The sequence below is a fragment of a genome, unplaced genomic scaffold (assembly GCF_019419815.1).
Source record: "Pyrus x bretschneideri cultivar Hongxiangsu unplaced genomic scaffold, Pyrus_bretschneideri_v1 Contig39, whole genome shotgun sequence".
NCBI lineage: Eukaryota > Viridiplantae > Streptophyta > Magnoliopsida > Rosales > Rosaceae > Pyrus > Pyrus x bretschneideri.
The window spans coordinates 857,799-873,627 of record NW_025999712.1 but is presented as its reverse complement, the minus strand read 5'-3'; the positions used below and the strand labels follow the sequence as shown (position 1 = coordinate 873,627).

The 15,829-nt window shown below is 35.3% G+C and overlaps 2 protein-coding genes across 2 annotated transcripts; both read left to right on the top strand.

The window, feature by feature from the left end:
• Positions 1-2,662: 2,662 nt before the first annotated feature.
• LOC103958962 (LOB domain-containing protein 12-like) lies at positions 2,663-3,817 on the top strand. Its single transcript, XM_009371285.3, has 2 exons — positions 2,663-2,955; positions 3,369-3,817. The coding sequence occupies exons 1-2, from the start codon at positions 2,797-2,799 to the stop codon at positions 3,738-3,740; spliced, it is 531 nt and encodes a 176-aa protein (XP_009369560.1). The 5' UTR covers positions 2,663-2,796; the 3' UTR covers positions 3,741-3,817.
• A 7,374-nt stretch (positions 3,818-11,191) lies between these two features.
• Positions 11,192-13,159, top strand: LOC103958961 (protein CHLOROPLAST IMPORT APPARATUS 2). Its single transcript, XM_009371284.3, has 3 exons — positions 11,192-11,818; positions 12,340-12,489; positions 12,593-13,159. The coding sequence occupies exons 1-3, from the start codon at positions 11,288-11,290 to the stop codon at positions 12,614-12,616; spliced, it is 705 nt and encodes a 234-aa protein (XP_009369559.2). The 5' UTR covers positions 11,192-11,287; the 3' UTR covers positions 12,617-13,159.
• The last annotated feature ends 2,670 nt before the right edge of the window (positions 13,160-15,829 follow it).

Genomic DNA, 15,829 nt, shown 5'->3' with positions numbered 1-15,829 from the left:
ATGACCCGTTTTCCAAGTCTCAGTAGTCGAATCTAAAACTCTCTCACTGATAAATAGAAAAGAATATTAGTTATGAGACTCTAGTTTTAAGTGGCAAATAACTTCAAATTTTCGCCCCCATTTCAATATTAGAATAACACACATATATACATATATTGTGTGAGAGATCAGAGATGAGTCTCTAATTGAAAACACAGGCATTATTTATAATTTAAGATACATTAATTGATGCTACGACTTAATAATAAAAAACGAAAAACGGATATATATAAACATATGCGATGACAACTAGCTAGGGGAAGAGAGCTGTTTTCCTCGGAACAAAAGATTAGAAGCTTGGAATCATGTGGAGATCATTAAATGCAAGAGAGTGAGAAGAGGTCTTAGGGTTTCACAACTGCTATTTGTTTTAGTTTCAATCTCTCTCGAAACGGGTTTCCTTTTTAATAAATTCTTAAGCCTTTGCTTCATGTCGGATCTCATTAATTGGGTCACATTAATTTCTCTGTGGAGGCTTAGTATTATCTTATATGCTTATTTGTTTTTAACACAACGTATACATGTGACTGAGGATTTTTAAAATTATATAAAACTTAGTAGTACTGGTCACTCGTGTGACATGTTAATTCATGGATGGTTTGCGGCCATGCAATGTTTGAACATGCATGCATTGTGCCAAAAAAAAAAAAGTTTACAACTTGTATTTCTTTTTATTTTTTCTCTCAATAAATTTGAATTCGATTATATATGTTAGGTTTGAATTAAAATAAAACGTTTCATGCCTTGCATGACTGTGGTAGATGGATTGGTGCATATGCCTTAGGAACTTACTAGTTTACAAGCTAAGCTGTGCAATTTCTAGCTACTTCAAGAGGGGTTATTCCACCATGAAAGTAAGGTCAACCAATTGCCAACAGAAGTTTGCTGTTCTACTAGTTGCTAATTGGTTTTGTATGATATTGGAGTTTGTTTACCCTAGCTCAATGGCCATATGTGATTTGTCTACATGTTAGGTTTTAAAGTTTCGTCACATGTAAAGAAGTATTAAGGATGTGAAGAATTACACCAGTTTATTATTGTCAATAAATTTCAGAGTATAATCTACACATGCGTCCATCAGAAACGATAAACATGAGTTTACGTAACGCCAAACAAAAACATGTGCATATATAGCAGTCACAATCTGGTAGGAAAAAAAAATGGCAAAATTACCATTTTTCTATGAAGTCGTCATGAACTTTATTTTCAAAATTGATGTGGGGCTAGTCCCCCGAAAATGCTCATTAAAGTTGGGGTTAAAAATCTTTCTTGCTGAAACTTTACTTGTAGGATTGTACTAGAAAGACCATTTAGAGAAAGAGATAACCCGCATAATGTCTGTAGGCCTTCCCCTTAAATAACATTGTTTGAATTTTATTCAAGATCTGTATAGGAACTCTTGAGGATCCAATAATTTTTGTAAATTTTAAGTAACATGAAAACAAACGCGTTTTGGTTTAATTGTTATGATGAGTCTAATGACCGATGAGATCTAATCATTTTTTTTTAGGAAAACTAATGAAAATGACTTGAAAACTTTAAGTTTTAACGATAAGGACAAAATAAATGATACAGTGAATAGTACTAGAATTGATTTTTTAGTGTAAAAATGTGGTTTTCGTTAAAGAATAGTACCGGAAGCTTTTCGTTAAAGTTTTTTTTTTTTTTTGTTTTTTGTATTTCCGGAAAAGGGGTTAACATATATGTATATTTGATATTTAAAGAATGGTAGGCTTTATGTTTTTGGTATGTAAAGAATATTTGTAGTTGGTCAACATAGCTGCATGAAAAAAATAAGAAAAACTAAATCCATTATATTTGTTTGACAAAAAATAAAATCCATTATATTTGGTAAACATAAACTTAATAGAAATTAATATATTTTGGGTGAGTGAGAGCATTGATCGAAGATTCAAAAGTTCTAATATAGGCGTTGGGGGCTGTGAGATAGAAATGTTGTGAAAATGTATGTTTCCATGTGAATGTCCGCCAACAAACATTCACGTCGTTGAGTCCATCTCTCTCGGTGTCTTGGTCCCGGTTAGGGTTTCACATCCCTTTCAAGTTCTCTCTCTTACTAAAACCCTAACCTTAGTTAACCTCTCTCCCCAATTAATGGCTTTCAAATTAATCTCTAATTTAATATTCGTTTTCAATAATTAATCCTTTGTTTTTTTTCTTCTTCTCTTACTAGTTTTTGCTTATACCAATACAGTGCAGCAGAAGATAGAAATAGAAGAGTCAAACCAGAACGTGAGAACTACACAACTGCATGGCTTTTGCCAACCTATATATATATATATATATATATATATATATCATACAATTCACGCGCCTAGGCGGTGGTCAACTAGAGAAGAATCTATTCCCTCCAATATTGACCTAGTTGCCCTTGCTAATCACATTCAAATCTGTCACGCTTCATGGCTATAATCGTAATTTGACATATGAAATTGCTAATTTGCCTAGTTGAGGATATCCAGATTCTAGTTATTTTAAGTCTGAATTTGTTTTATGATTGTTAATTGTGATGATAATATTATTTTAATGGCGAAGCATGTGGAACCATTCTACCTTAAGGCTACCATCCTTGAACCAATATAAATATGCAGTTTCAGTTCTTTGGCTTGAACACTACCAAGCTTCCTTTTGTTACAACTCTTCAGTAGTAAGAAAGTGCTTTCCAGCTTTTCTTAATCACGCAGTTCTTCGGAGGGAAAATTTTCTTTTTTGGGGTTGTTCTTTTTAGAGTAAAATATGGGATCGGGCTCTTCCCCGTGTGCTTCTTGCAAGTTGTTGAGGCGCCGGTGCGCCAAAGACTGCATCTTTGCCCCTTACTTCCCTTCTGATGACCCTCATAAGTTTGCCATTGTTCACAAGGTCTTTGGTGCTAGCAATGTTAGCAAAATGTTGCAGGTTTCTCACTCTCTCTAAACTTGAATTTCCACACACTCTTTTTCTCTCCTGCAGTCCCCTGTTTATTTATGGTTTCTGAATTGAATAAATTAAATGAGACTTAGTAGATATAAATAAAAATGAAAGCTCACAAATGAAAAAGGGTGTGAGAAAACGCTATTTGCACTCGCTTCATGCACTTTTATGGAAGGGTGCTGCAAACAAGACCAGCACAATTAATTGATGGCATGTTATTTGCTCTCATCCATAGAAGTGCAAGCATCCCCTTGATCAATGCCTAAGTTATATACTTCTTATTTGTTGTATATTTCTGATTTCGTTAAACTAGTGACAAGAGACGAGTTCAAACAAAGAACAATTACAAAATTAGGTTTTTTATGTGTCTATTAAGTTATGATTTCCTGTTCATTCAGGAGCTTCCCATTCATCAAAGAGGAGATGCTGTGAGCAGTTTGGTTTATGAAGCAAATGCAAGAGTGAGAGACCCGGTTTACGGGTGCGTTGGGGCAATTTCTTTCCTGCAGAATCAAGTTTCTCAGCTGCAAATGCAGCTTGCAGTGGCTCAGGCAGAGATACTTTGCATCCAGATGCAACAGGAACCTGTAGCCTTACCATCCCAGATTGATCAACACCAACACCATCATCATCATCAAGATCATGACCAGAAGTCCCTTCTTTTATCCAACAGTGACATCAATAGCATTCCACATCAATACTTCAGCAGCTTTGCTTCTCCTAGCAATGTAATCCAAGACCCTCTTAAAAAAGAGTCTCTTTGGACTTGATCATTTGCTTATCATCATTAATCAAAGCACTGCCAATCCATCTTTCCAATACAATTTCCTTTATCTTTGCTTGATCATTCAATTCGTACTGCTCTATTTGTGTGTGATCCGCATGTGCACGCAGGCATCGGTTTCATTTTGTGCACGTACGTATGAGAGAGAGAGAGAGAGAGAGAGAGAGAGAGAGAGAGAGAGAGAGAGAATTTTGTATATGGAATTTTGGGTCAACCCATGCATGTGGGAGATGGAGTAAAGTAGGGTTTACAAGGCTTCTTTTTCTTATTGTAGACGTCATTGTAGAATGTAAAGCTATTAGCGCTCTTTGACTAAAATTTCCTTCTTCTAGTTTTTTCACCATAATATTTGTTGACACGCTAAATGACTCACTGGGGTTCAACTTTCAACCTATCCCTCCCACCCCAATGTACAGTAATATAGCTGCTTATAACAAGTGCATATAATGTTTCTCCATATAATAACAGTTTGTGTGACAAGCACTCCCAATATTTTCTCCAAAAAAAAAAAAAAAAAAAACCTACATATGAACCAATGTATTAAAAGGTGGGGGCGTGGCCGAGGTGTCCAATGGATAGTCCAGCCTAGGCGCGAGGCGAAGCCTCACGGAACCTAAAATTTTAATATTATATATATATATATATATAAGTATATTTATAACAATATAATACTTTGTAAAAACAAATATAACTATAACTAAATCAAAGATAATATCATCTTCTTTATTACTAAGTCTAGTTGTACTTGGAAACAATGTCATATAGTCTCAAAATGTTATAATTATTTATTTTATTGTAAGCGATTATAGAGAACTTCAAGGAAAATAAGGATGAATGGTCACAATTATAGAAAAATTTCAAGCAAAATAAAGGCTTAATGTTGCAATTATAAGTAATTTAAAAGGAAATAAAGGTTGAATGGAGTAGTTATAGGGTATTTAAAATGATATAAAGCAATAATTATGGGAATTTAAAGGAAAATAAAGGGTTGGGTGAAGTATTTATAGGGTATTTAAAATGAAATAAATGGCGAAAATGGTTGAGTGGAGTATTTATAGGGTATTTAAAATGAAATAAAGGCTAAGTGGAGCAATTATTATGGAAATTTATGGGATTTGGAGAGAGAAAGTATCTCCTTCTTCTTCGTTGAAACTAGAACAGCAAAAAACATTTCAGAAAACCTTGATTTTGAAGAAAAAAAAGGCCAGATGAATGCCTCGTATGCCCAGAGGTGCGCCGTCGCCACCTAGACACGCTCCAACGAAGCCTTCCGTCCACTCCCTCAAAACAGAGGCGGGAACACTGACGCCCAGCCTCAGAGGCCGCCTAGGCGCGCCCTGAGGCGAGCCTTTTAAAACACTGATATGAACCAAGAAAGCCAAAGATGAAACCAGTGGTTAGAGAGATAACTAGATGTCTCTTTAGGAGATTAAATTTCTTGGAACTATGGGGTTTTTGGAGATGGTTTATGCACATTAATTAGAGAAACAAGACCATAATATTGAATGGATCCCACATTGATGCATGTTTATAATGAAACTCATAATCTTTGGCCTCCATTTCCGACTTTATTGATGACATATAAGTAAGTTGTACTATTTCCCATATTGTCAATTGATTTTATGGTAGAACCTTTGTTGGATATTCAGAGAGACGAACATTAGGCCACTTCTAACCACACTGATACTATCCTAACTTAACCACCTATTCTTAAGTGTTGTGTTTTATCATAAAAGGCCTTGATGTTATTAATTATGAGTGGAACCGTACACTTATTTATTGTATTTTATTTTTCTTAATTTCTCGATGTGGGACATTTATTCAACAACCTCAACTTCTTCATGGTATCTGTTGACACTAAAGACTACCAAACCTATGTGGCACGCATGTCGAATAGCTAATGAGCTAACTACGTCATTCGGTTGAATAGGGCTTGCCAACTTGGCGACCGAGCTTGGCTGGTGAGTAAATGAATGTGGTGGCAGTGATGTCGAATGTGCTGCTGACTTCTTATCTAAGCGATTGCGGCTGAGGAAGAAACTCCTTTCGGCCTCTGGGTTCTAAAACATGAAGATAGGGCTACTAGTTATTGCTAAGTTCACGAATCGTCTGCACCAAGCTTGGATGCTTCGATTATATTTGTGCAAATATAAATGCGCTGAATCGGTACCAGATTGTATGGACACAAATACTCAAAAGAGATAAGTGTCTTTATCGTAAATGTGGTTTGACCGGAAGAATACCAGTCTCTAAAATGCACTTGTGAATCTAATCATAAAATAAATTTGGCTTTTAATAGCTAAACAACGTAACCTAATAACACTTCGCTTTGCTAAGAAAGCTAACGACGTGGCCTCTTCAAACTAGGACTCAGAGATTCCTTGCTAATAGAAACTTGGATAGGTAGTCAAACGAACTTATGGTAGAGTTGTTTCTACAAACTCAAAGATGCTTCTTATTCGCCCAACTCTACAGCTCCAGAGTCGTTTATACAAACTGAGAGATGTTATCGATTGTCAATCAGATAGCTGTTTATACAAACTGAGAGATATGCTTGACAAAGTTAAGAATGTCAGTTGTCTTCTCAAAGGTGAAAGGGTTTCACGTATAAGGAGAAATTATGCAGGGCAGATTTGTTTGTTAATTTGAAGAGGCCTTGAATGTTGCAGACCGTCTTTTATTTATAGAAGTGATTTTCTACAGATTATTCCAAAGTAAAGTCTCATCTGGATTGTACTTTATCAACACCAATCCGTTATGATCCTTGTATGAACCTTGGCTAATCTTACCAGACTTAGGACTCTGAACCCAGTCCTTTTAATATATTTAATTCATTCCTGACCCTTATTAACTTCGAACCTAGATTCTTGGAATATTACAAATCCTAATAAAGCAGAACCCAATCTCAAAGACTCCTACTTGATTCAGGACTCGGCTGAATCCAATCTTGACTCTTAAAGAATCCAACATTGTCTAGAATTCAATTAACTCACCTTGGGCTGGACTTATATGTAAAAAACTATCATGGATACTCAAGACTTTTCACTTTAGGCCGAGCACAAAGTCACACTCGGCCTAAGCCCACTATTTCGAGTCTAAACAGTATCATAACAAGTTGTTCCTGGTGTGAAGCCAAATGGCCACATGTGCTCTATGTGTCTCATTTTGTTCTATCCACGTGTTAAGCTTGATAATTCGCCATAAATGAGGGAGTGTTGAGAATGAATCTGACATTGATGGAAGAAGAGACTTTGCATGAACATATTAGTATGTTAAGCTACTTCTCATATCATTAATTGATTTTATAGTGAAACCATAACTTCTTCACATGTGGTTACAAGCAAAGAGGCCTTTTGTTCTAGAGCATTAATCAGATTTCGAGGAAATTTGTTGGGGTAAAATAAAAAAGCGAACGGTGCACGGTGCATCCTCTTTTATGTAGATGCCTTTTGTTTTGGTCTCCCGTACTCCTCGCCTCATTAGTACTCAAAATCATGTTTTATACAACTATGTTTCATTTTATGTTTTTATTTTTTTGTTGGTATCAAGCTTTCCTCTTTATCGTCTTTGGCCATTTTCTATCTTAATGTTTGAAAAGGTTTGCAGCTCAATCGATTAAGAACATCACTTTTCTCACATGAGATTCTAAGTTTAATTTCCGCTTCGCTTAATAATTTACTTGTATTAAAAAAAAAATTGCTTGCATTGTGGGTAATGTTAGATTTGATCTAATGTTTTAACATCTCTTCTATTAAAGATGTATCTAACGTTGATCACTTCTTATATATATTTTTTTTTTTTTTTTTTTGTTTTTTTGAGGTGGAGTTGAGTAGACTGTAGTACTAAGTGACAATTAAATTTTTTTTTTTAAACTTAAAAAAAATTGCACAAAAGATTCTCCGTGGAACTTTAAACCATACATATCAAAATTAATTTCAAGTATAATTTCAGTGAAAATATTTAATTTCACTCGTATCAAAGAGTTTTTCTTTTTATAGCATAATCAATTGTATATCATTTTAACAAGATTTGTAAACATAAAAAAACAGTGAAGAAACAATTTAAATTTCATCAGATTTTGTTTCTTAAGTTAGGATGTAACGGTCACTTAGTACTACGGTCATTGGTATTCCTCCTCACTTGTAAGTGAGAGATCTTAGGTTCAATTCTCATCAAAGGCGAATTTGAACCACATTATTGCTAGCCTATTGTGAGGCTTAGCCCATCCCCCACCACTTAGTGTAGATAATATTTTTTGTAAAAAAAAAGTCAGTATTTAACTGACTTTCAAATTCTAATTATGTTACCACGAGGGATATAATTAAGTGAAGAGTGTTGAAGTTTCACTATAAAATATACTGTTTAGATGAATCTTTTATTGGTTGAAGAAAGTTGAAGCCATGCATATGATACTAGTTAACCAAACTATTCATCAGAATTATGTGATCGATGACTTCTAAATTTCAAAGCCTTGGTGGAGTCTTGACTAAGCAAATATTATGTTGACAAAGAGATATATTCTGTTTTTGCGTTCCAAATCTCGACTGATCAGAGTGCATGGTGCCTCAAACGAGCATGTGTCGAAACCCCCTACAAATTAATACAGCTTGCTGCTGCTTGCTCTAACGTGTTCACATGAGGAGCTACAATCTCCAAAGAAGTACGCTGTTCTCTTCAAATATTTAATACAAAATTAATATTGTTTTTTTAGACGAAAACAAATGTTATTTAGACCACAATGATCAGTATATTTTAATTAAGAATAATAATATTTATGACTTGAAATTGTATTATATCAAACACCAATCTATGGTCGCCTAATGAACTGTCGAGGCAACACGCCTTGGAATGTATGGGCAATGGCTGTATGCGTGTGTTGACATAGAGAACACCTTTTATCCTCTATGGAATATTAAAATTTCTGAAGTACAGTGAAAGTTGGCTTCGTATTGATTCACATGAGTGGACTGGAAGTTTACGAGGAAACCAGCTAAACACGGTTGATTCGAAACTGATGCAAAGTTGAAAGGCAAATACCGTGAATCTGAATTGCACATCTTGGCAGACATTATCATGATACAGTGATCCACATTCACAATATGTGTATACAAAAACAATATATACATATATAGGCAGAGAAGGGATTTAATTTTTATTTTTTATTTTTTATTTTTTATTTTAAGAAGGGGATAGTTGTGAGGCCACACCACATTGAACTTTAACTAACCGAACCGTCTATTTACTAAGTTGCACCTCATAGATCATTATTCTTGCAAAATATTAGTCAAATCAGAAATATTTGATGCATCCATTTGTGTTTAAAGAAATTGTCCAACATTTTGTTCTCTAAGAAACATTGAAATTTCATTATGATAATTAAATAGGCAAATGATTTTAGATTGAATTGATTTTTGCAATGATGATCTATGAATCGAGACTTACAAAATAGACGGTCAAATCATTGAAGTTTGATGTGGAGTGGGTCCCACAACTAATCCCTTTTTCTTTTCTTTTTTTTTTAAAATGGGGATCCCTTCCCGTAAAGGGCCTATATAAACCCTTGCAAGGTTTCTTCTTTCATTGATGTGAGACTATTTTATCTTCACATCCTCACACGCCCCCTCACGTGTAGCGAATTTTAAGCAAAACACGTGAACAACTCAAATTGGGTAACGTGGAGCACCTGTGGTTGTTGGGGTCCGCACGTCGGTTAACCTGCTCTAATACCATGAAGAAAGTTGAGGCTCCACCATAAAACCAATCGTCAATGGGAGTAGCACAATCTCTTGTAAGCCCTTGAAATGTTTTTTCTTTCATCGGTGTGATACTTTTTTACCTTCACACATCCTCACAGTTTGTCAATCAAACAAACATTTCTATATATGTTGCATTACAAGATCCAAATGTTTTCTAATATAAGGTAACATGAGATAAATGTTTCAAAAATCTCACTCAAACATTTTCTCCATAAAACTTAAATCTTTTTTTTTTTGGTAAAAATAATACTTAAATCTTAATCCTAGCTAATATATGGGTCACACAATTCTCTTCAAATCAGATTGTAAAATTGAAATATGTTCAATAACATACTTATTTAATAGACTGAATATCAGATTGTGTGATTGAAATATGTTCAATAATATATTTAATTTAACAGACTGAAACTATCATGCTCTTGATACTCGAATACTACAAGAGCCTTGTCTTCCTCTCTCTAGCTTCTATAGATAGCACAACTCAATATATGGTTCTCAAATACCTTGAAGCCCGAACTGTTACCACGACCTAGTAATCTCCCGTCTAAGGTACTAAATTGTGATAGACACGCATGATAACTGCAAATAATAAGATGATTTAAAATATCAAACTAATTTAGGAGAATCACCAAAAAAAAAAAAAAAAAGGATCACAGAAATGTTTTTCAGCCGAAAGCACTAAGCTCACACCCTCTGTGTATCTATATCAATTATTCTAGTCAAGAGCATTGTCTCACAGCAGGCCCAAAGTCTGTGTTATATATCACACACTAAAGATCTAAGGCAATATGGCTAAGAGATGATGGGCTTGCACGTCAAAGCCTTAATTGAAAAGGACAACCTACTAAGGCAGCGAGGATGTTACTTAAAGTAACAGACCAACTTAAGTTTAAATCCCAATGACTTTGATGTGGAGTTTTAAGGGATAATTTATTTGAAAATATAATACAAAGACTTAATTTTCATTCGGATAATATTTCAAGATTCAAATTAACTCATTACTCTAAACCAACATATGATATATGTTGGTTAAGCTTCCTACTTGTAATTATATATTTCTTTTTAATACTAAAAGACGACATACAAATGAGATATATATATATCCTCAAATTACTGAAATAACACCGAGATTTTTCAGTGTCACACCAGACAGTAAGATGGGCTGTAGATGGGGTTCCGAACAGTGACTTCTCTGAAAAAGCCCCATTTAAAGTAAAATGTCGTATACTTTCTAAGGTTACTTGTATGCTTTGCAGACTGCTACTACTATTCTGCTGCACACGATGGGCATGGGATATAATATCAGCGCGACCAACGACGCCCCACAAACTGTCGAATACCAACAACACTATATGGGGCTTCTTTATACGTTTTCTCCTCCTCCTCGAATCTACTAGTACTACGTATAGCTGCACATACAGAATAGAACCCTACTATGATCAAATATCTAAATTATTGCTTTCATCAACCCTTTTAGGTCACGTGCTTCTTGATGTAACAAGTCAACAAGTCTTTCATTTGGTCCCCAACTCCTCTTTTCATGGAGTAAAAAGGCATGTAATCGTAGGGTCCTCTTTAGCCTTTGTCCGTTTTCCTAGCTGGAGTCTTTCAACTGATATATATTCAGGCCTTGAACCAACCAATGGCTAGAAGATAAGATGCCACATAGGATAAACATACCATATATACAAATTCCCACTTACATCTTTATTCTCACATCTCTCATCATCTGTTACATTCAAATTTGAGTAGTAGAAAGAGAGTGGACAAAGATAAGATGAGGTACCGTTCTTTCTTAAGAAGCCCAAAGAAGGAAGAGCAACAAGTGCCGGAGTGTACCCATAATTCTGGTGAAGAATTCTCTGACACTACTAATACAAAATTAGATGATGTTTACACCAATGGAGACAATGATCATGAGGTTGATATCATGGATGATTGGGAGAGAATTTTGGGAATCCAAGAGGAAGAAGATGGAAAATGGCCGAGCGATAACATGTACAGCGGGCACAAGCTCAATTGGGATTTTATGGATTGGGATGAGTTTCCCAATGGAGAAGAAGAAGGGGAGGAGATAGAGCAAAAGGTTTATCAAGGCACTGATAAGTGCTTTTTTGAAGAGGAGAGCTACTACAAAAAAAAAGTAGTAAAAAGTGAGAGTGTAGGGTTTTGGGATGATGATGATGAGAAGAAGGTGCAGCTGAATTTGAATTTGAATTATCAAGAGGTTTTGGATGCTTGGTCGGACCGCGGTTCTCTTTGGGCAGATGATTGTTCACTTTCTTCCATGGCTAGCAATGGCAATTATGTTAGTGCTTGACTAACTTTATTATATATTATCATCCTTTTACTATTTTCTGACCTTGTTTCATATTTCTTATTTCCCCAATTTTAAATAAAATGGATTGATATAACATGCATTTCTTCTGCATTCTTTCTTCTTTGTTTCAAAAGAGATTCGCTATTCACACTCTTTGTTGTTCTCTTTGCTTTTGTAAAGTAGTGTAAATAACACTCGTCATAAAAATGAGCACATAGTGCTTCCCTTTTCAAAATGCTTGAGGTGTGGAAACCCCTTTTAAATGGTCTACAATTTAGTTTTCTTTTTTTAGGTGAATGAGATTTAGTTTGTTGTTTCTAGTATGTAAATTATTGTATTGATTTATTTTTTTTCCCACAGGATCACATTATCAATTGAGATTGGTTTTAAGTAACAAACTCCACAGATTGTAATAAATCAAGTGGGTTTTGCATATATCATGAGCCTCTTAATTAACCAGAATGTTATGTTAATCTTAATTATGTTAATTAATTGTGTATGATCATCAGATGGGCGAGGTGCCGGTAATGGAAGAAGACAAGACAAGAAGAGAGGCAAGTGTTCTAAGGTACAAGGAGAAACGCCAGTCTAGGCTCTTCTCCAAAAAGATAAGGTACCAAGTCCGCAAGCTCAATGCAGATAAAAGACCTAGACTCAAGGTTTTTGTCTTCCTCCCTATATCTCTCTCGTTTTTTTCCCTAGCTAATTAATATTCTGAAAGTTTGAAATTAATTTTTTTGTTATATTTCTTTGGTGTTGCAGGGTCGATTTGTGAAGAGGGTTTGATTTGCGACGTGAAGATATTAACTCAACAAAAAGAGAGGACGAAATATCTCAACAAATATCTCACTCAAATATCCGTGGACTTAAGCTTTTGCATATGTTTGTGTTTGTCGCTTGAAAATATCTCTAATTTAACTACATGGAAAACAAAAATTGAATATATCTATTATTTTAGGGAGTTGATTAATTCCAAAAACTATCTGTTTCTGGGGTCTACTTATCATGAAATTGTATGGTTTCGATATAGTTTGATTCATAGCTATGTGGTATATATGGCATGGTCTTTTCCTGGTATTTAGTGATGGGAACTGGACCGCATGATCACGAGCTCGATCAATCACATGATGGGAATTGGACCTCATGATCACGAACTCGATCAATCACATGATGGGAATTGGACCGCATGATCATAAGCTCGATCAATCACATGGACTATCATAAGTGGTTAATTTCAGTGGATTGTCAAATGTGTAATTATTGGATATGGTGGGATCAATATTGGTCATATATATAGTGGTCCATGTCAAAGGCCATTTTCTTTTGTTCTTTATGGGATTTTTCTTTACGTTGTGTCATTTTCTTTATAATACGCCAATGCTAATGCCAGAGAGCAAATGCTATAATTAAAAGATTTTAAACTTTGGTTGCTGAAATAGAAAGAATGATATGAACAACCTAAATGATAGGGCAAGATAATGGAAATGTCTAAAGTACTCGGGTATATTATTCAGATGCGTATATTGTTGAAACGGTGTCTATAATGAACGACATTGTTGATATTTTGAATATATTGCCTATATGTTCACACAACAATATTGATATTGTTGATAATAGCTATAAATAGTTGTCAATACGAAATTGTTATGTTGTTGATTTAACGTGAATAATCTCCCTTCAGTTTCTAACACTTTGTCATCTTCATCTTCATCGCCATGAATTTCTCAAATACCTCGCAGCTTTTACTATCAAGAACAATCAAGTTATTTTCTTAAACAAACTTGCTCAACCAAATCAAACACCCTCCAAACAACCCAATTCACAAAAAGTCTTTCAAATATAGTCAAAGCAAGAAGCTTTAGATCCAATAATCTACACGAGAGAAACAATTACAAAACCGAAGACGAAGATTAATATGAAAGAGCTGCAAGTTGTAGAACAATGTTTAGATAAGACTAATTTTAGGGTTTTAATATATTTCTCTATATTCTGCTCTCATAAGAGGCAACACATATATATATATATACACACACACACATACTCAATCCTTGTACTACAAGGAATATTAAAGACATAAAAAGAGAGTTATACCCAAATTAGGAAACACAATTACATTCCTATTGTATTATTGTTGACTCACGCCAACACTCCCCCTCAAGTTGGTGCATAGATATCACTTAGGCCCAACTTGTCGAGTGAGTCTTGAAACCTTCTTGCAGAAACTGCATGAGTTAGAATATCTGCCAACTGTTCTTCTGTTTTCACGAACGGAATGTCAACCAACTTAACATCCAGCTTTTCTTTGATAAAATGTCTATCCACCTCAACATGTTAGGTCTTGTCATGCTGCACCAGATTGTTAGCTATCTCTTGTGCTGCTAGATTATCACAGTACAACAGCATAGAACCTTTTGGTTTAAACCCTATCTCAGTGAGTAGAATCCGAAGCCATAGAAGCTCACAAATACCATGTGTCATTTCTCTGTACTCAGCTTCAACCAAAGACCTTGCCACCACATTTTGCTTCTTATTTCTCCATGGCATAAGATTACCAGCTACAAATGTGAAGTATCCCGATGTAGATCGCCGATCAGTGATATTTCTAGCCCAATCTGCATCGGTATACCCTTTCACCTCCATATGCCCATGCTTTATATACATCAACCCTTTTCCTGGAGCTCCTTTTAAGTAACTTAGAATTTGTATTATTGTTGCCATATGATCCTCACTAGGAGCATGCATAAATTGACTTACTACACTTACTGTGTAAGCAATATCTAGCCTTGTAAGCGACAAATAGATCAACCACCTTACCAATCTTTGATACCTTTCCCTATTCATTGGGACTTGATCCTGATAAATTGCTAGATGATGATTCTGCACAATAGGTGTATCCACTGGTTTACACCTTAACATACCAGTTTCAAACAAAAGATCCAATACATACTTTCTTTGAGATAAGTATATTTCTTCCTGAGACCTATCCACTTAAATTCCCTATAAGTATTTAAGTCCTCCAAGATTTTTCATCTTAAACTCAGAAAACAACTGCTCTTGTAGACGTTTGATTTCCATTGTATCATCATATGTGATAATCATATCATCTACATATATGATAAGCAGAGTTACCTTGCCATCCTTGCGTTTGATGAACAATGTATGGCCTGCATTTCCCTTTCGATACTCATACTTCTTCATTGCCTGGGTGAACCGCTTAAACCACACTCTGGATGACTGTTTAAGGCCATATAATGCCTTTCAAAGTCTACACACTTTCCGACTGGAGTTTAAACGCCATTACCTGGTGGAATATCCATGTACACCTCTTCCTCTAAATCACCATGTAGAAAAGCAACTGTCTTAGAGGCCAATCATGGTTCGCAGCAAGAGATAATAAAACTCTAATGGTATTCATCTTTGCAACAGGAGAAAAAGTCTCTTGATAATCAACCCCAAAGGTTTGGGTAAAACCTTTTGCCACAAGCCTCGCCGTATATCTATCAATTATTCCATCTGCCTTATGTTTAATAGTGAACACCCACTTGCACTCATTTCTTTCCTTTGGGAAGTGGGACCACACTCCATGTATTATTCTTTTGTAGTGCTTCCAATTCAACTTGCATTGCTTTTGTCCATTTCGAATCTTTTAAAGCTTCCTCCAGTCTGGTGGGTATTTTGATGGTTTCCATTTGCTGAACAAATGCACAGTATTTTGGTGAAAGTTGATGAGTAGAGACATAGTTTGAAATGGAATACCGCACATTTCCTTCTGGAGAGTACCTGTCTGGTGGTTTTCCACGATTTTGTCGAAGAGGCAACATATAAGATGGTTCAATAATTTCCGAGTGAGTACTTACCTCAGAAATATCCGTTGGAGTATGAGGGAGTTTGCTACTGTCTTCTAACTCATTAGAACTATCACTCGAATTTGGGGCAATTATCACCCTTGAAGGCCCACTCGGACCAACTCCACCATAATTTGGGCTGTAGACAACAGCG